General features: G+C 40.3%; 1 protein-coding gene across 1 annotated transcript in view; it reads left to right on the forward strand.

The window, feature by feature from the left end:
• Positions 1 to 22266, forward strand: part of TAF4B (TATA-box binding protein associated factor 4b) — a 72573-nt gene that overhangs the window by 11891 nt on the left and 38416 nt on the right. Inside the window, exons 2-9 of the mRNA XM_053964166.1 lie at positions 3680 to 3828; positions 4569 to 4676; positions 8763 to 8930; positions 9036 to 9158; positions 11230 to 11319; positions 14457 to 15035; positions 20095 to 20230; positions 20835 to 20940. Of these exons, the coding sequence (XP_053820141.1) occupies positions 3680 to 3828; positions 4569 to 4676; positions 8763 to 8930; positions 9036 to 9158; positions 11230 to 11319; positions 14457 to 15035; positions 20095 to 20230; positions 20835 to 20940 (1459 nt within the window). The remainder of the gene's footprint in view (positions 1 to 3679; positions 3829 to 4568; positions 4677 to 8762; positions 8931 to 9035; positions 9159 to 11229; positions 11320 to 14456; positions 15036 to 20094; positions 20231 to 20834; positions 20941 to 22266) is intronic.

Here is a 22266-nt window from a genome sequence, read left to right on the forward strand (position 1 = left end):
GCCTTGCTCTTCATATCAAAGTGCATGAATAGTGAGGAAGTTGTTCCTGTTCTGTGAAACAACTCCAGTAAAACTATCAAACAGTGTTCTTGGAAGTGCATCTCTAGTGTTATGAGGATGCCTTATCGCTCATTTGCTACCATTGATGCTCAGATTGCCAATACCTTTTCTGTTTTTAAATGCAGTGCTTAGAGGTGTTAGCTGAAATTTCATGCTTCAGTTGTTCAAAGGTCCTGTGTTGTCTTGTATGTTCTCTCTTCCTTCTCCCCATTTTCTTGCGGAGTTGCAGTGTCTGCAAGACATGATGTGTTTTCACATTTATTTTGTTAGTATTTGCCTTCTAGCGAACGTGAAAACAGCTCTTGATAAGAAGTACTATCCTCCCCCCCACCACGTGAAGAATGTGGATTCTTGCACTTACCTTCATTTCTGATAGTAGTGTCTTAGTAGCTGCACGAGTGTGTTTACATGACCTTTCTGTTGAGAGCCTCAAGGTTACCATCACCTGCTGTTCCCTCATTTCATGCTTGTGCAGCTGTATAAAGTGTATGAGACTTCAGGAGAGCCATGGAACCTCTTCTTCTGGCATAAGAGACCTCCTGTGCCACCTCCTGGAGTCTGTGCTATTGGCTGCAGTATGGGGTTATTGCTTTTGTTTCCAGGAGGAAGGGGAGTATCAAAGTTGTGAAAAACTGTAATTGTGGCAATGAAAGGTAAAAAATAAGTGCTGTTCTCAACAGCTTTCAAAGTGTTTCAGACAATTCATGTGTCAGTTTACTGTCCCTTTGTGACATTAGGTTGTAACTGCCCAGAACTGTCTCTTGTGCTTGGACAAGATGTGCCTCTTCACCGTGTGGAGCTGTAGCTCCAACAGTTGTTTGAAATTTGCCTTCAGCTTTATCTGTGCAGCAGACATCAATAGCACTAAGCCTACAGAAGCAGTAGTTAGTAGATTACCATAATACTGGTTTGGAGTTATATTTTTGCCAGTGTTACAAAGATCTGCTGCCACGAAAAGGTTACTATGCTTTATTTAAAATTCTGCCAAATGGAACAAAGATAGGGAAATTATTGTTTGTTCCAAGGGGAACAATTTCTTACTCTAAATTGTATTCCAGTAACAGGCATTATCATAGTTGAATGTTCAAATCAAGGCTATGGCCACTGGAGTGGCCTTAGGTAACTTCTTCTGTGGATGCTCTCACCAAGTTATTTTAATTCAGTATGGATGTCCTTGTGTTGCCTAGGGGGAAAGTTGCTTCACATTTTGGGTTACATCCTTTTTGGGATCATTGCTATCCTGCTCAAATGTAAAGGGGCTACTTGTTTACCTTTTCTTTTTGGCGATATTAATGAATTTACATATGAACTGTATTGTATTTGCATAAACTTTCTAGCTTGCTCTTGAGGTAATTTCCTGTCAAGCAAGTAGATTGTGCTGGAAACTCACTCTATTCAGAAGACTGGAAGATGGGATACTTTTTCAGCAGGGTCTCCATCTCTGGTGAATGCCAGCTGAAAATGCAGAACAGTAGTGCAAAAGCAGTCCCAGCCCTGTAATCAAGTTGACTGGTATCAATGCGATTTCTCAAATGAAGAAGTAGAAAATGCACTTCTGATAATTTGACTTAACAGACAAATGTAATGAGTAGTGACAAAATATCCAAGTACATGAAAACTAGCTCTTAATGCAGTCCAAACCTCTAAAGGAATGAAATCTTAAGTTTATATGTGGCTTCTCAAAGTAGTAGAGCTGGCAGTGATGTTTTAAACCAGGCTTATAAGAGAAAAGCCTAAAATCTCCAGTAGCAACACTTCTGCCATTCTGAATGTAGACCTAGAGCATAGAGAAATGCTATTGCTAGCAAAATGTGGTCAGCTTTCTCTCTTTCAGTGAAATCTGCATAAGCATGTGGTCTGAGCAAGGGAAACAATGCCCTTTTTATGGCTGATGATAAATTGTTTGCCATGAATCACTGTCTAAATAGACAGCGTGAAAAGAAAATGAGAAATCTAATATGTTTTCTATAATTCCGGTTATTCATTGATTAAATTAAATGATCCATCTGTACCTAAATATAATTATAGTCAAGTCATCAGTGAAGGAGGAGAAAGCTGAGCTGTCAGATGGAGTTAGCAGTGTTTTTCTGTATATGCAACTAGCCTTGTGCATCTGCCCCATGTAGTAAAAGCTGCTTGAGAAAGGAGGGGATCATGTAGATGCTGCTCTTGCAGTTCTCAGCTTGTGTCTACTATGTAAATGGCAATATGTTGATGTTACAGAATTTTATACCAGGTTTTGTGTTGTCTTGCAATATCCTCTTATGCTTTTAGATGTGGAGGATGAAAAGCTGTTTCTAAGCATGTGGTTATAGCTTGACTGTTTTTTAAAAAAAAGCCCGGAACATACTCAACAAAACCCAACTTGTGGAGCTTGTGGCTTTCTCTGTTGTATGCATTTAAACTCAGACAGAAGCAGTGTTTTAGACTGTATTGTATGGTTGTATTTTGACAGCTTTCAGAGTAACCAAGTAGTAAAAAGACTTTTACTGCAGTCTTGTTTTACACTAGGAAAGATCGTAAGTGTGCATAAAAGATCTGGGTTTCGGATATTGGATAACTTGCAAGGAAGTTTAATGCAGTCCTCCAGAAACACTGAGGAAGTCTTAATTACGTATCTGGATTCCCCTGTACCTCCTCCTTCCTTTTATTTGAAAGGTCGGTGTTAAGTGAGGGTGTTTGAGGATGGTGTTTTCAGTGGTGGACTTTGCAGCAGCTGCTCTTGGAGGCAAAGGAGGTGAGACACCACAAAGGTAGGGTCATCTGTAGCTCCCTTGAAGGATCTGATGTGGTACAGACCAAGTATCCAGCTGGCATTTTGTATTTATGATTGAGTCCTCTGAATTGTTCAGTGATGAGCCCTTTAGGGGAAGAGGAAGGAGGCTTTAGTAGCTGAATGGTCTTTTTTTTTTTTTTTTCCTTTCTTTTTTGTTTTTAATTCTTTCCCATTGGAATCTCCCTATTTGGCTTCAAACTTCTTCAATAAAATCCTGGGTTTAAATGCTTTTTGGACTCTTGACAGAGGGACAGTTTCAAATACCTCAGTGACCTTGATTTTCATGGGAGACCACTGCCCTCTTGATTGGGGGGGATGGTTTTGATACAGGTAGGTGAGCTGATACTAATCAGGCTTCAGTTCCCACTGCAGTTTTCTCTAAGCTGTGTTTTCACCTCTAAGTATGTGCCTAAATGTTCAGAAACTGAAGAGGCAGCCAAGTGTGGTAGTGGTAATGAATTTTGCAGGTTGAAGAACTGCTTAAAATTAGTGCTAAAGTAATCCCAGAGTGTGTGTATATTTTGTGTGTCTGTCTTTTTAATGTTCAGAATATCTTTTTGACTCAAATGGTGAGCTGCTTTGCAATTTGCATCTTATATGCACGCTGTGTTTCAACATGGCCAGTGGTTAAATTTTTCTCTGGAATTTAGGAATTCTTTTCTGTCGTAAGATGCATAGTAAAGCTGATGTGCACTTAATTCTTACATTTCTTGGCAGCTGTTCCTTGGAGTAATAAAGTAAATATTACATTATCAGTGCAGTCTAGTTATTTCTTCCACAGAAATATAGAAAAGCCATAATACAACTTAATTTCACAGCCTGAATGTGGGTTTTTTTCAACAGGAACTGTTCTTATCAGAAGCAGTAATGGCCACCTAATGCTGGTATCTCAACAGTCCATAGCACGACCACAGAACCAGACACAAAACAGCACAAATGTGAGACCATCTGTGCCAACAAGCACACCTGCAGTCAGAATACGTGCTGTGCAGGTAACTGCTCTCATAGCTTCAGTTTGACATAGCTGTATGTTATGTAGTTACAACAGGGTTTGCAAATAGGTTGTGGGGGCTTAAATAAGTGTGTGAGCCCTTTCTGAATGGGGTGATGGTGTTTGGTTTTGCACCAGTAAACATCACTGTGTGCTTTGCTTTCTAGCTTGGGAAAAAACTTGTGAGCTGTTACATATAGTAAAGGTCAAATTAGTGAACTCCTCTCTGATAATGATGATATGTAAACCATTTTAAGAAAAAATGCCAGCCAAAATTGCCTAAATGGTTACTGTTAGTATCTAAAACCTTGTGATCCTCTGTTGGGATATTTCTCTGAAGCTGAGTAAAGCTGAGGACCGTTCCCATGTCCCTAGGATATTCCTCCTTCCCTGAGCTCTTCTGGCTTCTTGCTTCCACCTCTTGTAGTGTGGTCAGCGCTTGAGCGTAAGGAGCTACATAAAAGCAACAATTTATGTATTTCTTTAACCATTTTATTCTGATTATGCATTATCTCTAAATGTCTCTGGATCAGTTATTGAATATTAAACTGGTAGACAAAGAACTTTGTTGAGCAATGTTTAAACTATATGGACTGTGTGAATGACACCTGTGTTGTTACTGTAAGAGAATGTGTCTCAGTTTGTATCTGACCCCAGCTTCAATGTCTGTTTTGTCACTGACTTGTCTGACATCTGTTCTCTGCCCATGTGTAATTATTTTTTATTTTTATTTTTTCAAAGAATTCTGGCACACAGTTAGTAAAGAAAATAGCAGCTGCTCCTGTGAAAACGTTATCTCAAACAACAAATGCTGTGGTTTCTACTGTTCAGACACCTGCTGTAATACAGGTACTTTGCAAGCTTTATAGTATGGTGGAATAAGTGACAGAAAGAAATAGAGAAAATATGGATGCATTCTTGTTATTTCTAACTGTAATCTGGTTTTCAGTAAGCTTAGTAACCTTTGTCCTCATAAAAAATTACTTCCCAAATCTGTTTTTTTAAATGCATAATTTAATTAGGCTTCTGTCAGCATGTGTCAGATAATCTTATCTCACTACAGTAGAAAGCACATGAACAATGAATAAAAGAAATAGTTCAGAGAGCCATTTCTGGTGCTTTTGTATGCTGTGACAGAGCTCCCTCAATCTCTTGCTAAATCTTCTCTGGGAGATGTGTTCCTGTTGGGGTTCCCCGATTCCTTAGTGGGGAAAAAGGTATACTTGAGATGATGTTGAGGGGAAAGTGAGCTGTCTGCACCAATCAAGCTGTTCTTTATGTGTATGATGTTTTTTCCCCTTATTACAAACTGAAGGAAGGTCGTAGCTGAAGACCTGTTCTCTAATTGAGTGTGGCAGATGGGTTCCACAGGTACAACTGTAAATAGGCAGTGGTTGAAAATGCCTCATTATTTTTAGGTTGTATTTTTGTCTTATTTCCTAGGCCTTATTTTGCTTTTTCTAGAGAAAAATGTTGTAGCACTCTTCTGAAGAGGCTTTTATCAGCGGCAGAGTATGAGATTTTTCCTGCGTATGGTTCGTCCTCTGTTCCTGGGGACCAGACTTCTGGATAAACATGTGGAATGAAAAGAAACTTACATTTTTCTGCAGATAGTATGTTCTGTTCTCATAATCTGGAGGAGAAATCATAAAGAAGTCTGGCTTGTACCTGTATTTTGTGACAAGACTTTGAAGAAGGCTGAGCTGTAGCAGTTGACAAAACAGTCAGTAAACGAGCAGGATCAGTCATTCAAAAAAACATGCTGGATGTATGTTCTTGAACCTGAGGATGTTTGAAGGATTGGGGGATCTGTGTACTGACCGTGGTAACAGTCTGACTAACAAGTTCATCCTTCTGCTGTTCTTCTGTATCAGCAACTGAACATTACTCACACTCTGTGCTCTTTTTTCACTTCCCTCTCACTACAGATGGATAATGTTGGGGCTAAAGTGGGAAACCCAGAGGCCTCTCTTAATACATTCTCTTTTTTGCTCAGTATGGAAACAGTTTATGCTTTGTGTCTGAATACAGTAATGGATATTCCTTACTTTTGCTTGGAATATTAGCTTGCAAACCCTGCGTTTGTGATCTCTGCATAGAGGTCTTCAGGATATAAAAACAATAGTCATTTACTATACTACCCTCGCTCTGGGGAAAAGAGATGAAGGTCATCCATCATCTGATGAATAAAGTCACATACGTCCTCACACTCTCATGTGAGTAAACACTGAGGTTCATCCTGCTATTAACTTCTCTTTTTAAAACTTTTATCTGCCTTTGGCTTGGTTTTTCTGTACTTTAATTCAGTTTTGATGTAGTCTATTGAACTTGTGTTCTTCTGAGAAACTTAAAGACATAGACTTGGAGTATTTTTGTGGCTTCCTTGAAGCCCCTCTGTTCTACAGAGGATTGCAAAGTCTTCTGTACAAGCTCCTTGTACAATGAAGAGTAAATAGATGCAATGTGGGTACATCTTGCCATCACGTGGTCACGTTGCTCCTCATCCTGGGGTGGACAAGAGAAGAGTGATGAAAAGGGAGTCAGTGCAAAAAGTTGATGGAACCATCTGGGGGAAGGATGGCAGAGCCCTTGAATCTGATTTCCTTGGCAGCAATTCATTCATCAGTCTCAAAATAACTTCCTGATCTTAGCCTCAAAAAATTTTTGAGGTCACAGGAGAGGAGTGTTGGTGTGGAAGTATGATGTCACCACAGAAAGTGGTGGAGAGTGGAGAGGAAATAATCCTTGGCTTGGATGTGCATCTTCAATCTTGTGTGAAATACAACTTGTAGCACTCTCTGCAAAACTCCGTAGGTACTGACTGCAGGATTATTCTCCTCATCAGTGAAAATATATCCCTTTTCTGACTTCCTGAATGTTTAAGCTCTGAGATTAGACAAAATTACCTGCACATTCTTATTTTTTACCTGTTTCCCAGATGGGGTAAGAAAGCTGCAAAGTGTCTAATTAGCATCATGCTGGGGCACTTTCATTTAGATGCAGAACACTTCTTCTCTTGAAATGACTTCAAAATATGCAGGATTAATGCCATTTTTTGTGGTGACCGTTTCTCTGTTGCTCAAAGTGAGAATGAGAATTGTCAGTAGTGAAAAAGGTTGATGGCAGATGACGGAAATTAATTCCCATATATTAATTTTCCTGGGAAAAGGGTCCAACAGACTTACTATTGTTTCCTCCCTCAGCTGATAAAATGCTGTTCTAGTCTTGATGTGTAAGCATGCTGGAATTTGCAGGAGATCAGCTCCTGTTTTCGACTTTTAAAAGCCCAGGGCATTGCAACTTGGCAGATCTGTACTGTGTCCCCTTCCGTCTTCCTCCTGCCCATCTGTTTGTGGGATTCTTGTGCCCAGTTTGCCTCCCTGTGGTCTCAGAGCTGTTGAGCCTCATCCTTGGAAGAGGCAGTGGTGGTGGCAAAGATCCTGCAGAGAGCTATTAAAGTGTTACCAACAGTGGGAGCCTAAGCTAGAAAGCTTTCTGGTAGCTGCCTGCTGCTTTCATGTCAAGCTGGCAGCAGCTTAGGGAGGGGAGGGCACCCACCCAGAAAAAAAAAAATTGTAAATATGTGACAAGAGTGTTAAGGTTTTGCTTTACCTTTAAATGTTTGTTCATTAATTTTCCCTATCCTGAAAGACTGCTATTCTAAATTATGTCTGTCCCACTTTTAATTAGTTTTTGTTTCATCCATGGTAGGGTAAGTTAGACTCCCGTCTAACTCTCTTATGATTGATGCAATTAGCCAGTATTAGTTGTGCCTATTCGACTAAGCTGGGTTGCTTAAATGTGTTAAGAGTCAGTGAAAGCCATTACATTGTGCAGATCTGAGACTAGAAACAAAACCAGACTTTTCCTTCCTCTTTACAGGCTTGGAGGAGAGATGACACCCAACTTCAGGTTTCAAATGTTAACCTGGAGCTCTGCCTGTGGGTTCCCTCTGGCTTTTCAGTTTTTAAGTTGAATCAAAAGTAGTGGTTTTTTGCATGGGCAGATTATTTTATTTGTTTTGTATGCTGTTGTATCAAATGAACTGTATTGGTTTTTTGGGTATGGTTTGTTTGATTGTTCTCTTTAAAATCTGAAGTAGAAATACTTCAGTTTAGTGGGTATTAGATTTAGCCTAATTTGTGAAAAAGGGTGGTATTTTTTTGTAAGCCTTAATTACTCTCCTGTTGCTGGAGCTTCTGAATCTGTTGGTAAATTATAATGAGCTTTTAAAAAGAGGTCTCAAAATAAGTGAATTTTGTGAGAATTTCTGTCAGGGCAGAGGAGAAGGACATCCAAATTGCTGCCCATGAGGAAAAGGCAGGAAGAACTTGTTAGGTCCATTTGCTGAGCTGGCTGCTTCTGCTGGCACTTGCATCCTTCCAAAGTGGACGTGATGTCTTTTGCCTGCTCTGTGTGTAATAGGAAAAGCAAGGGGTGTTGCCACTGGGAGAGGAGCTTCAGGGCAAGACTGGATGATAAATAATCACTTCTGGTTCTGCTTGTCTTCAGAATAGTATAATCTGGCTTAGCATTGTCCAAAATCCACTAGTCTTAGACTGTAGGAGCCTGGCAAAGTTAATATATTGGTTTCTTCAAGACAATTTTACCTTCCTCTCTTCCTTCAAAGTTGCCGGCAGTGCTTTGGTCTGGATGTGCCTCTGTAATTTCTTCCCAACACCTTTGACTTGTAAAATAGAATTATGGCTATGGCTGTCACTTACTGTATTAAATAGAGCCTCTCAAAGCAAATGAATCTAAACTCTAAAAACAAGGAGAAGAATTGTTTCTTTGTGTTTCAAATAGCAGTGTGGAGGGAAGTTGCTACCTTATAAACTAGCAGAATCCAGAGCAGTTGCTACTTTATATGCTAGCAGAATCCAGTATGTTTGTCACGTTGTTCCTTGGTTAAAAAGCGTTAATTTTTCTCTTCAGCCAGCAGCTGCAACAGCTAGTGTTACTACAGTTACTGCTGTAAAGCCTTTGAGTACTGGAACACCTGTAAAACTTCCAGTTACAGGACCACCTGCACAAGATATCTCCCAAAAGGCAGTCTCTGTGAAAGCAGAGGGCACAGCAGTAGCACAGACCAGCGCTTCTACAGTAAGGAAAAAAAAGTTTTTAATTAAAAATTAACATTCTGTATGTTCATCAGAGGTTGAAGAGACAGTGCAACATCTAACAGTCTTCTCTTTATTTCCACACTAGGAGATGCTAGAGAATGTGAAGAAATGCAAGAATTTTCTTGCTACGCTAGTAAAATTGGCGTCTAGTGGACCTCAAGCCCCTGAGATGGGGCAGAATGTGAAGAGTCTGGTGCAAAACCTACTGGTGAGACTTTTTTCAAAACAACGTCTGCATCGTTTGTCTATGGATTTTTGACATTTAATTTATCATAGTTTTGTTCCTGTTATTTTGTAGCTTTTTTTTTTAACAGCTCAAGAGTTGGATTTGTGTCTGAGTGCATCTGACCCTTGTTAAGTCTTACATTATGAATCTTACTTTAACTGAATCCCATGCTGTGTTATTTCCCCCCCTCACATTTCTGTTTCACTTCATACACACAGGTAACTGATAGCAGGAGGGGCTGGTAGTGTTAACACAACTTCTGGGTTTTTTTTTTTTTTTGTTATGTTAGTGTAGTTTTGAGTCCTCAGTAGCAAGGATCTGATGTGGAGGTTGCAGTGCAGTGCTAAGTCCATACTACTGCTTTACTCCAAGACAGAACTGAGCAGTGGAACAAGAATGACATTATCAATAGCTTAAAACAGTAGGATGGGGCAAACAATGTGGTGGCTGCCAACCTCTCTCTCTTTGCAGGTGGCTTCCGTATGGTGCTTTGTGCTGTATCCCAGCACAGCTGGGTTTTCCTGGTAACGATTTCTCCTGCCACTTCTTGTCATGGCATTTGACCGCTGCTGCTGTGGTGTTGTTCCACCGTAGCAGAAGGCTGTGTGCTGGTGGAGGGGAGTGGCTTTGCTAGTGGTACCAAAGGGCTTTTCAGTCTAGGAAGGTGTGATGTAGACAGGTGTAATTTCAGAGAGCAGATTGTTTGAAGAATGCAGCCTTGCAAAAATTTGATTCCTTAGCCTCTGTCCCTGCTGGACTACACACCTTCCTTCTGTGGGAAAAATAGAGTTGTTCTTTCTTGTGCTTACAGTACTTGTTTTTTGGTTTTTGGGGTTTTTTTAAGAGCACTTACTAAGAGTCGTTAATACGTTGTTAATTGCACACTTGTTTGCTTTTTGTAGTAATTTAAAAATCTGCTGTTTGGTATGTGTATGATTTAAATGCATTTGTGTGTATGAGAGAAATTAGTAAATTGCAGCTGGGCAGCAAAATGATCCTTAAGGCAGTGTTTCATGAAGTGGGTGTCAAGTACCCTGTATGCACTGAGCCTTAGTGTGCCAAAACACTTGCATCCGTATCAGTGAAACCTCGGTGACCCATGTCTGCATCTCAGTGAGATCTAACAGGCAACAGATCAAGTGGCTAAATGGGAGAGCTGCTGGAAGCTCTGTCTGTAAATGCAGTCTTTAAAATCCCTGTTCTGGTTATGTAACAACTTGGAACAGTTGCCCCAGAGGTGAATATGGGTGAGAGGAGTAATTTCTCAGCAGAAACGGAGATTGGTGCTGCTCTTTGTGTGTCTATACCTTCTTGGGGGAGACAGTGTTCTTGATGACTCTGGGAGGGTGAGGAAGGGCAGCAGAGTCTGGGGCTTAGCCCTGTGTACAAGTGAGGGGTCTCAGAAGTTTACTGCTGCTTCCTAACCCTCCTGAGCCTTTGAGTCAGGTGTTTGTGTTGGGACAGGCTGGAAAGCATTAAGAAAGGAAACAGTACTCTGCAATTTAGAGGACTGTTACCTGGGGATATGCAGAAATGTTTTGATTGCTTTGGGAAAGACTGTGTTAAATGTTCTATTATGCTTTGTATGCAGTAGTCTGGAATTGTCTTACAAAAACTGCTAAGCTGTCATTAGTCTTAAATGTCTCTAAGTTTATTTTTATACAGTTAAACTACCTTTACTGAAAGAAGTACTAGTAGTTGATTTAAAATGCATCAGTAACGAGATATTCAAAAGATCAGTGCTGCTTATAAACTTCTTTCTATCCCTTCACTTCAGTGACTGGGTGTGAACACCTATCCCTAAGTGTGTTAACTGTCTGTAGCTGAGGAAAGCATAAACAACTTGGGTAATACTATATGAACATTTCAACATTATTCTATCCTAACTCCCCCTTTTTTTTTTTCTTTTTTAAATAAAGCAGGAAAAAAAGCATTTGAGTACTGAAATTGAACAATGCCATGATAAGTTTCCCTGATTTTTTGATACATCTTGGGGGAAAAAGTGTGGTGGATTCAGTTATAACTTACTATTGTAATTATATTTTCCTCTTAGGAAGCAAAAATTGAACCAGAAGAATTTACAAAAAAGTTGTACATAGAGCTTAAGTCATCTCCACAACCATATTTAGTTCCTTTTCTCAAGGTAAGTGTCTGATTATGGATATGTAGTATTTAAAGAGGGAAGGGAGGAGGACCAGAAAAGAGAAGAGTTGGGGCATTCAGATTTCGTCAGGTCAGTTGAAGAATGGTACTTAGGACACCTCTGTGACTGTTGTGCTTGGAAAGGCAATTCTTAAGGGGAAGGGGAGTTTTTGAGGAGTAATTTATGCTGTGTTCCTAATGTTGTAGAGTAATTGCCCTCTAGGTGTTAGTGGAGACCAGTATGCTGGAAGCTGTGCATCTAATCTACAGTAGAGCAGCTGTGTTAAGATGACCTCCTACTTTCTCATCAAAATTGTAGCAATTCTAACTCAGAGGCTGACAAGAGTGGCGATGCACAAGCTTATGCCATGTTAAAGATCAAAGAATCTGAATAAAGCTATTCATCTTCTGCTGGTTTATGTTTAGCTGGAGGCTGAAAAAGTCTCTACCCCTTGCTCCAGAAAGGGTCTGACAAGATTACTGTAGCTTAGGAAAAGGATCCCAGGGACTCTACTTCTGTTCAAGCAAATAACCATATAAAGGAAAAAATGCTTCCTTGAGACTTTTAATCATATTATAGAATGGTATTAACAAAATAAAAATGAATTATACAGCAAGCATTAAATCTCAGTGAAAACATGGGAAACTACGTTAAATTTACTAAATTTCAATGTACACTATACACTTAGGTTTGTTAGATCTGTACATTCATTATAGGCACGATGGTGAATAAAGGAAGAATAGTTAAGTGGCAAAGCTGGGACAGAATTTTTCTGGAATTTTCCCTTTTCCTTGGTATTTGACAGGCCATATAACAATGCATGTGATAATGTTGAATTTGCTCTAGATGGCTGGTGTTAATCTGCTCAAATCTGGAATAAAAATCTTCCTTACAGTGGCAACTTGTAAATGCCTTGCTAGTAAGTTTGCCATGAGTCTGAAAGAGTGCAGTCATCTCTGCAGGACCTTAAGCTGAGATGGGAGATTCAGATTTGATATTAGAAAAAAAAAAATCACTGTTAGGATGGTCAGGCATTGGAATGGGTTGCCCAGGGAGGTGGTGCAGTCACCATCCCTGCAGGTGTTGAATAGGATCTGGATCTGGTGCTGGGTGATGAGATTTAGTGGTTTAGGGGGTGCAGTGGTAGTGCTGGACTGATGGTTGGACTTGATAATCTTAAAGGTATAAGTGTCTTCCAACCTTGATGATTCTATGATACATAAAATTTTCCAATTGATCATTTATTACCTGTTTAATTTCCTGGAGGCTTCTTAAATGCCCATGCAAAAGCCAGAAAAATAAATAGCTCTGAGAATGGGCTTTCTGCATCCAGTGTGGCTCTGGCTGCAGAAGGACCAGGCTGTGAGTACAGGGTCAGTGTGACTGGCACTCATGAAAGTGCTCAGCTGTTATAAGAAGCCATCCAACAATGTGAAGAACTGCTACACTTGATGCAGAGAACTCAAGGCAATTCTGCAGGGGTTAAGTTGGGTTCATCAGCGTGGGTCAGCCCCTGACCTGTTCCAGCAGAGCCCTTGTGTGTTTCTTCTGCAGCGCACTGCCAGGTACTGGCACCATCTAAGCTTCTTTGATTTGGGCAGTGTCCATACCACATAGTCCTTTTGCATGGTGCTCTCTCCCTGTTGCGTGCTACATTAACAGAGATACACTGTGACTTCAAAAGTGTTGTTCAGACATGGTCAGAGTTAGCTGGCTTTGCAGTGTTGCCAATCCTTTAAAACATCTTGCACCCAGATTGCCTTTTCCTGAAACACTGGAAGGATGTGCAGTTGATACACACAATTAGGTTGATCTGTAACTGAGCAGCTGTGACAGGACTGAGTGCCAAATGGAGGATGACTTCAGGAGCACTTCTCGAAGGTGCTAAGAGGATCAGTGCTGGCCTTGTTTGTGGGGGAAATGTTTGCAGCTTGAGTCTGGAAAGAAATGTGATACGGCTTTTTGCCAATCCACTTTTAGCTAGTGAAGTGGAATTTTAGGGAGGTCTCTCTGGAGTCAGCTCTTATCTTTGAGCTGCAGGTTTTTGATGAAGTTGTGCATGTGTTTCGTTTTGTCTGTTCCAAGAGGTGGAAAAAGTACAGTGGCTTTGGCTGTGCAGCCTGCTTGATTTTTCAAGTCTGCTGGATGCTTTTGGTACATAAATTGCATCAGGAGCTAAGCAGCTTTTTAAAAGAAAAAGAAGTGAATATTAAAAAACATCTGCAAAAGATGCGGCATAGAGACAAAATGATTATTGATACGCTGGCAGGTGAGACAGACACCTTTTGCACGAAGTCCAAAGTGGCAGCACTGTGTTAGGAGCTCTTAGAAACTTTAGCAACTGTTAAGAGAGGAGGAAAAAACATAAGGGTTTTCAAGAATATACAGCTAGCTGCAGAACTGATTTCCCCTGGTTCAGAGCCATAGCAGATTATAAACAGTGAAGGAGAAAAATCTGTAGAGAGTTTGAAGATTATTCTGTCCATTAACCTTCTCAAACACAGCTGTAGTAAAAATGAGATGTTGCCAGATTCCTTTACTTTTGTTCTCCTATTGCAGAGAAGTAGCTGGCTGAAGTTGTGTTGCTGCAGCTCTACAGACATTATTAAAGTGGTATCCCCCCCTAGTGTAGGTACAGCTGTATTGGTATAAAAGTGTTCTTGTCTTCAGAGCTTGTTCCTGACTTTCTTGGATAATTCGTAGCTTCCTGTCAGGCTCCGTGAAATAAACACAGCTGTTCCAATATAGCAGGGTTTTTTGGCAAAAAGAAATTCTTTGAGGTAATAAAGCAGTTAAAATAATCTTACTCTGAAACATAAATTCCAAACTGAAAAATCTAAACAGAAGAACAAAGTTAGATGTGAGTTTCCTCATAGATGGGATTACTATGTGTAGTGTAGCTGTGGTGATGGTTGACCTTTGCTCAGCTGGTGTTGGTGTTTGTTGTCATCTTCACTGAACAGGATTTAAGGGTCATTGATTTAAGGGTGCCTGAAATTTTGCAGAACTTGCTTGCCATTTATTGTCTCATGAAAAATTTAATTGGAAAATGAGGAAGAGGATTCAGTTAAAAATGTATTATTATTGTGGAAAACTCTGCTGCTACTACATCCAGTGTTTTTTCATTTTTCTTTTAGAAAAGCGTGCTTGCCCTGCGGCAATTAATGCCTAATCCTCAGAGCTTTATCCAGCAGTGTATGGAGCAGCCAGCTCCAACTCAAGAAGTGGTTTCCACTTGTCCCTCTGCAGTACCAGCTCCTTCGACGGAAGCGGCAACTTTGACTGTAGCAACACCTGCTCTTCCAGCTGTAAAAGCTGTGTCTGCCTCTGCAGCGGTCACAGCCCCTCTAGTTATCACACCAGTCCTTGCCAGCCCATCGGCAGCAGCTCCTCTGCAGGCCGCGAAGGCCATTCCTTCGCCTGCCGTGGGGCCAGCATCGCTCCGGCCCGCAGCTTCCGTCCTCACCACAGCCGTGCCGTCGTCCGGGCTGACCGCTGTGCAGCCTGGCAAGCCGGTCTTCACCTCTGCGGTGCCTGCGCCCTCTCTGCAGTCTGCAAAGCCAGTGCTGGTCTCTGCAGCGGCGTCTTCAGCAGCAACCCCTCTCCAGCCTCTGAAACCAGTCATTGGAGCCCCGATTGGTATTAAGATCTCGCAGCCCAGCTCCATCGTGGCGCGCTCAGCGGGTGCTCAGCAGGTGGTTAAAGTGAAGCAGCTGGTAAGGTGGATTCTCTGCTTCTCTGTAATAACCCAGCTCCTTTACTTTCATTCTTGCCATTTAATAAAGAGGATACCAGTTTGGACCTCTGGTTCTTCTTTTGGTTTTATTTTTAATATATGAAGAGTCCATCAGTTAGGTTTGTGATAGTTTAGAAATGCTGAGCTCTTGCTGGAAAGGTGAATCTAAAGCCAAGCTGTCAGCTTGATCTCTTGTAAGACATGTTGACCACCATTTCACCAGACTGAACATCTATCTTGAGACACAGAGGGATACAAGGTCTAGCCCCCACTAGGCCCACAGCCAGGCACCTGGAAGAAAAATTAGGAAATACAAGTGTCAGAAACAGAAAGTGCTGATGGGATACCTACATTAATTGCTCCTGGATGCCCTCTTAGGGCTGTGCCTCAGCTAGCCACCAGGGATGCCAGTCTCTCTCCCCTGGCAGTTCCTGCCCTGGGTACTTGGCAGGCACAGGTGGTTTGATATTGTTCAGTGATATGTTATCTGAAATGCATGAGCTACCTCAAGGAGCTTTTCTGAGCTGCGTTCTGACCTCCTCATTTACTAAGACGTGTTAATTATGAAGTTGTCCAAAAGTGAGTTTTTTCTATCAGGTCTCATTAGCTAACAAATTCCAGGAGGAATAACTATCTTATTAAAACAATACTCTCAAAAGCAATGTGTTAACGTTTTTTATTCTTGGCACAGGTTAACTTCTTGCTAATATTAATATTAAATACCTAGAAACTGTGGATCACAGGTATACCTGAAAGAGCAACTTTGTGAAATAAATTAGGTTTGGCTAATATTAGATGCTTAGGATACCAAGTAGCATGGTGTCCAGCTGGTCTACCTGTAAGTAATGCTTTCAAGTATTTTGAGAGAATTTGTCTCCCTTTGGCAGATAAAGAACTCGATCCTTGCAAAGGAATTCCTTGTAAAAATTATTTTTCCTTAAAAAGTGGGAAAATGTATTAGACTTCCTGTGAAACTAGATTTACTTTCCACAGGTATGGTAGGACATCTGCAGTGTGAGTTTTCTTTTTAGCTTGGATATTTTGTATACTTGATTTAACAGTGTTCAGACCCCTAAAATGTTTTGCCTTTTCAGTTCCCTTCCTTTCAAAGGGCATAAGGTAGATCTAATACAAGAATCTTGCATTCTAAATAAAGAGTTCATGCTATGGTTAGCATAAACTACCATAAGCATGAGCTTTTCACCTTTCCAGACTTGATTAAAAAGAACAAAACACTGGGATGGATCAGGAGACCTTTTTCTGAGTAGATTTGTTAAAAAAAAAAAAAAAAAAAAAAAAGCAAAATAACCCCAAAACTCCAAAGAGGAGTTATTAAACATATGCACTGACAATCTTGGCTAGTAGTAGCTAAAGTCAAATTGGAAAAGGAGTTGGTACTCATATTGTCTTCGAGGACTAAGTTTGAAATTCCAGCCAGAAGAAAAGGAGAATTTCTTAGGTAGTACAGGGGCAGGAGAGCAGTTTGTTGGCTATATAGCAAGTCTTGTAATCCAGGGGAAAGACTGACCATCTGTACAAATAGGCAAGGAAGCTTAGCTCCACACAGGGGAGTCAAAACACTTCTTGAATTTGATACTGGTGAACCCAAGAAATGTCTTCTGCCTCTACACTGCTGCACTGTGGCAGTCTGCTGCAATTGCTTTTCTTTGCTGTGCCTTACATGTATTGCATTGCATACAAAACATGGTTTTCATCCTCATTTGGGTAGGCACAGTGATTAAAATACTTGCTCTTCTCAGATACAGTTGAAGGACTGAGTTGACTGCTTCACAGCTTAGCCATATCAGGAGTTTGGTGTTTGTTCAGACAACTTACTAGCATGAAGGGCAAGTTAGTAGAAGTGGCTGTATCTCCTACGGTTTCCCTGATGCCTTTTCTTGAAAGGGCAGAGGGTCTATTTTCTCCCATAAGAAAACAAATCTGGACCTGCCCTCCCTAAACAGAAGGGTCCTACTGCCAGCTGAAAAAGGAAGCACACTGCCAGCTGTGCAAATCTGTTCATACAATACTGCCAGCAGTTTTTTCCCTTTTCAGCCCACAGGGATGCCTGATGCCATACACTCCCTCTGCATGCCCCTTTCTAATTTTGGCTTTTTGTGCTTGAGATAATTTGAACTCTCACATGCCAGCTCCATTATAATGTTGGTGGTGCTCAAGAATGCAGCACTGCTGTATTTTACTATCAAATTTGTGTCTGCAGTGATGCAACAAAAAACTTTTCATTTCTGTAGCATTATTACCAAAACTCTGTGTGGACACTGCAGGACCTGTTCTTCAAGGGTGCTCTTGGGATTGATTGCACTTCTGTGCTGTGAGAGTTGCACATTTTGAAGGATTTTCTTCTGTGACTTTCTTAACACCACCTCATTTAAGAGTGTTGGCTTACAAAGATGTTTCATCTTGGAAATAAAAGTTTATCTTGCTCTAGTATTGCTTTGTCTTCTGTTAAAGCACCATAAATGAAAATTTACATTACCAGATGCTGGCATCCATTGGTGAGAAAGCTGCTGTGAGATTACAGTTACATTCAGGCATAACCAGCTAGGGGTTTATGGTGTAGTCCCCACAGTTACCAGTGAGACACACTGCCTGGAGATTATTAATGATTGAACCAAGGAGTGAAGTGTTTATGCTGTTGCAACTGCTTGTTCTTAGTGAGTTGTTAGTGTCATGTCCCCTTGGAGCTGAGCTTTCATGAACAATTTTCTCCATTATTTTTTTTGTCCTGGTTATTGCTCTTGCATTCAATTAGTGATGCTTCCTTCATGAAGCAATCCTGCTTGTGTGTGATGATACCTCAACATCCCTCTGCTGATCTCCAGACTTTGTTTTATGAATGTAAAACAGGTTCAGTGAGGCTAATCAAAGTCTCTTTCAGGCAGCTGTCTCTTCATTGTCAGCTGAATGTTGTGTTGCATTTCTTTTAACTTAGGAACATCAATAATTTTATTCTGATGTCTGTGTCAGCCTGCTTAACAGCACACAAAGGAGCAGTCCCCTTTCTTTTATTATTTCCTGCTGCTAACCTGAATAAAGGATATTCTCACAAATATTACCGATGTTGATAATGCTTTGTTCTGGCATTGTATCCTTGTTGAGATTTCCAGTGTTGTTGTTCTCTCCCATTGCAACTCTCAAGGACTTTCAGCTTTTGTCAGTCTAGAGCTAGAATGGCAAACAGAAAAGGAGCTCGACTGCCATCACATCCTCTCTGTTTCTTGGCAATGTCGCCTCCTTGGTTACTTGACTTAAATCCCAGTCTCCACTTACACCATTGTTGTGACATTGCTATCTCTGTTCTTTTGTCTGCTGTACCTCAGTCTGGAATGCTTATGTTTCCTCCTGTGCTGTTCCAGTGTTCTGCATGCTGAAGATGAAGCATCATTCTTCCTGGTGGTAAGGAGGATCTCTAGGTTTGTGTTAGTGCTAGTGGAGCCTGTGAATAGTGTGTCCAAGCTGGTTGGCTCCTCATTAGTTACCTGAACTCACAAAAGACACTGCTCAGGTTATTCACAACTTGCAGTTCTGGAAACCAGTCCTTTGTGAGAGATCAAACTGAGCTTTGGGATAAACACATAGAAGTAAATGTTAGCATCTGTTCTGTCCATGAGAAAGTGCTGCATATGTGAGCCTCATCTCTGTCCACAGTCTGTCCCTGTATTCCTGTAGTTCTTTACTCTAGATCTTAAAGTTAACTGTCTGTCAGGTTTTCAGATACCACTTTCAGATCAGTTATTCTATTACTGCTGCCTACACCAAGCCTTAGTGCTACCAGTACAGAGATGGTTGAGAGGGTATCTTGACTCTTTGATAACAAACTATCTTTTTGTGAATGTGTGATGCTTATGTTGATGATATTTATTAATAGTGGAGAAGTGACAGGAGAGAGCCTAATTTCTCAAGTATTGTAAATGTCAATTCTTTAATTACACTTGTGCAAGCACCCTCTAGACTTTCTGAAGTAAGAATGAAAGATGTAGAGGAGAAAAATGGCTTCTTGACCCTGACATTTTCTTTGTTGGTTTTCTGCTGCTAAAAAAAATAGGATTCAATCTGAAGATGTTGATCTTATGCTTTGGTGAAGTAACATCTTTCTACTGTCTGTGATCAAGAACTTTTTAAAAGATGTATCAAAGCTGAAGCCCACATTCTGGTAGCTAGGAGGCTTAGAAGTGAGATTTTTAGGGATGCTGCAATTTTATTGCTGCAATTTTATTACTTTCTTGCATTTTAATAGCTGCCCCTGAAGAGGAAGGATTAGTATTTATGGGCTGTGCCAGTAGGTCTGTGTTGTGATGACATCCTACTGTCTGGTTTTGTTTCTTTGAAGAGCCTCTTTAAACAAAACTATGAACTGCCTTCCTTTTTACCCTTCAGCTGTGTACTGATGTCTTTGTGTAGAAGCTCTACTTGCTATAGGTGTTGCTATTTAGTACTTCATGTTCCTGGCAACTGTTTAGTGTGTTTTAACTTAACACTTTGAAACTCAGCACCTCAATTTACAATTGAGGTTGCAATTCCAAAAGCACGTCAGTAATTTTATAGCATGTACTCTTTAATTCTTAGCAGGTACAGTATTTTGTGCAAGACTTCAGTTATTTTGGTGTTCTCCCTTTTTGACTAGGTGTTTGTGATACCTACCCTTTTGAAGTTACTGGCAGACTCACTCTTTAATAGTTAGCCTGCTGAGCAAGACCTACACAGAGGAAAGCCTCTCAGTGTAATGGCTTGTGTGATAATTAGTGGAACTTGTCAAATAGAGTCATCAGTAGAGAATGGGGTGAAGTGTCTGTTAGAGCTCACTGAATGAGCTTAAAGCTCACTACCACTTGGTAAGATTTCTTGACGTGAAGTTTAAAAAAAAAAGGTCTTTTCTGAGCATGCTGTTTGCTTTAAACTGAAAACTAGACAAGTATACCTGCCCAGTGGCACTTCTGGCTAAATGGAAACATTCATACTGTTTACTTCTCTGTATTTTTAGCTCTTCTCACTGTTGATATTGGATATTCCACTTCCAGGTACTCCAGCAACCATCGGGAACCATTGTCAAGCAAGTATCCACGCTCCCACAGCCCTCGGTGCTCACCCTACAGACACCTGCTGACAAGAAGGTGCCACTGAATACACTTGTTCAAACCAACCAGTTTCCTGCAGGTAAAGTGCAGGAACCTCTTTCATGGAGAAAGGGGAGGACTGCTGAGGTGTAGAAGTGTGTGCAGGTTGTTGGTAGCTTGTAGGAATGCAAGAGGGTGGTTGTCTGTTGGGAGCAGCCAGCTCTGTGCATTAAGTTGAACATCTTTACTGTCTGGAGCTCTGATGAGAAAATCAATGTCACATCTACATCTGGCACTTGTTAAGAGCACATCAGTCAAATATTTGTACTTGTTAAAATACAATAACTGAGCTCCTTGCAGTGAACTTCCTCTAAGCTGATGATTTTGAGAGTTGTTTCATGAGGCCTTGCTTTTTCCTTCAACAGGTTCAGGTTGATGCACATTAAGAGTTTGTCTCAGCCAGTCCGTTTTCATGGAAACATTTCCCTGGTCAGCACAGAAGGGAGGGTGTTTGCTGAGAGTGTGGGAGGCTTTGGGCCATACAGAACCTGTAGAATGTAAGATTCTAGAGTGTTTGGTTTTCAGATGGACCCAGTTAGTTGTTACTGAGTCTGCAGTAACCTTACTTAGAATAATGAACTAAGTAAACAGTTGTCTTAGCATTTTGCTTTCTACTATAGCATGTTTTCTGTGTTTTGTTTTAGGTTCTATTCTGAAGCAAATTACCTTGCCAAGAAATAAAATATTGTCACTTCAAGCATCTCCTGTTCAGAAAGTGAAAATTAAAGAGAATGGAGCAACATCCTTCAGGTAAAAATGAACAATATCAGAAGTTAGGTATAGAAAGGAACAAACGGAAGAAACAAGTATAGAGGTGGGAGTGGAGCCCAAATATTGGCAACTTTCTTCAGAAGCTTTTTTCCTGACACGTGTTTTTTTGTGTCACAATACTCAGAGGCAATGGGTAACCTTAAAACTTCTATGCAGATGTTAATTATTCTTAGTGTAAGAAAACTGTCCTGGTGGGGTTGCATTCTGTGTCAGTTTGTCACTAACATGTTTTCCATCCTGGGAATACAATTATTAATCTAGTTATCTTGTAGTAAAGTCTCTCAACAGGAGTAAAGTAGATAGAATCTCTGTTTTTTGCATATAGTCTGATAGCACTGAACTGTTACTTGGACTGGCTTGTAACCTGTCTAAAGCTCTGCGCTGCATTTCAGAATCTTTTATTAGCTCCTTGTTTCTGTCTGTATGGATGGAAGTCTTTGACTACATCTTTAATCATGATTTCTAACATATTCTCTAGGTCTGTAGATTGCAAGAATGCTTAAACCTTGTAGTTCTGTCAACTGATTAACTTTTCAAAAGCATAAATTATTTTTGCAGCTATGAAGTTTGATGTTGGAACAGAGGTACAGGCTGCCATCAGCATTATTAGTCTTACCACTTCAGGGCAAGTTTGACATTTCTCTTCCAAGGAAAAAAAGCAGACATGATGACACCTCTATCTTGTTGACCAGTTGACTTATTAACTCTTGAAAGCTGCAGCTTTGAATGCACTGGTATAGACAGAAAGCTGCAGCTTTTTACAGTAACATACAGTATACAGTGAACACTTAAAGACAGTGGTTGCCAGCAGCTGAAATGAAAAGCTCATATTAAAGCAATAGCTCTGTTCATCTGTCTCAAGGTCTTATGAAGTATACTTTAGAAAGTAATGTGGGATGTAATTTTGGGTAGTTATGTTTAAAAAAAAAAACCCTTCATAAATATCATAATTAAAAAAAAAGCAACAATAAACAAACTCATATCCAAAAAAGAAAAAAAAAAAAAATCTGTAGTTTTCCAAATGGAATATATTAGCTGTCTTACATGACAAATTAGAATTCTCGGAAGTCATTCCCTGAATTGTTAGATTCATAGTGTAGAAAAAAACTGCTTTTACAAAGTGTTTCAGTAGAGATGTTTTTTGTTCCTTTTGAATTGTGATCTTCAAAGTAGCATATCAATGAACATATCCATATCCAAAGTAGCAAGTCCATGAGAATTTAGGTAGGAAACCTCTAACTCACCCTAAATTTTCTTTGTAGTCTCTTGTCTCTGAAGAATTTGTCTTTGGATACACCCTTGGTG

This window comes from Vidua chalybeata, chromosome 1 (assembly GCF_026979565.1).
Source record: "Vidua chalybeata isolate OUT-0048 chromosome 1, bVidCha1 merged haplotype, whole genome shotgun sequence".
NCBI lineage: Eukaryota > Metazoa > Chordata > Aves > Passeriformes > Viduidae > Vidua > Vidua chalybeata.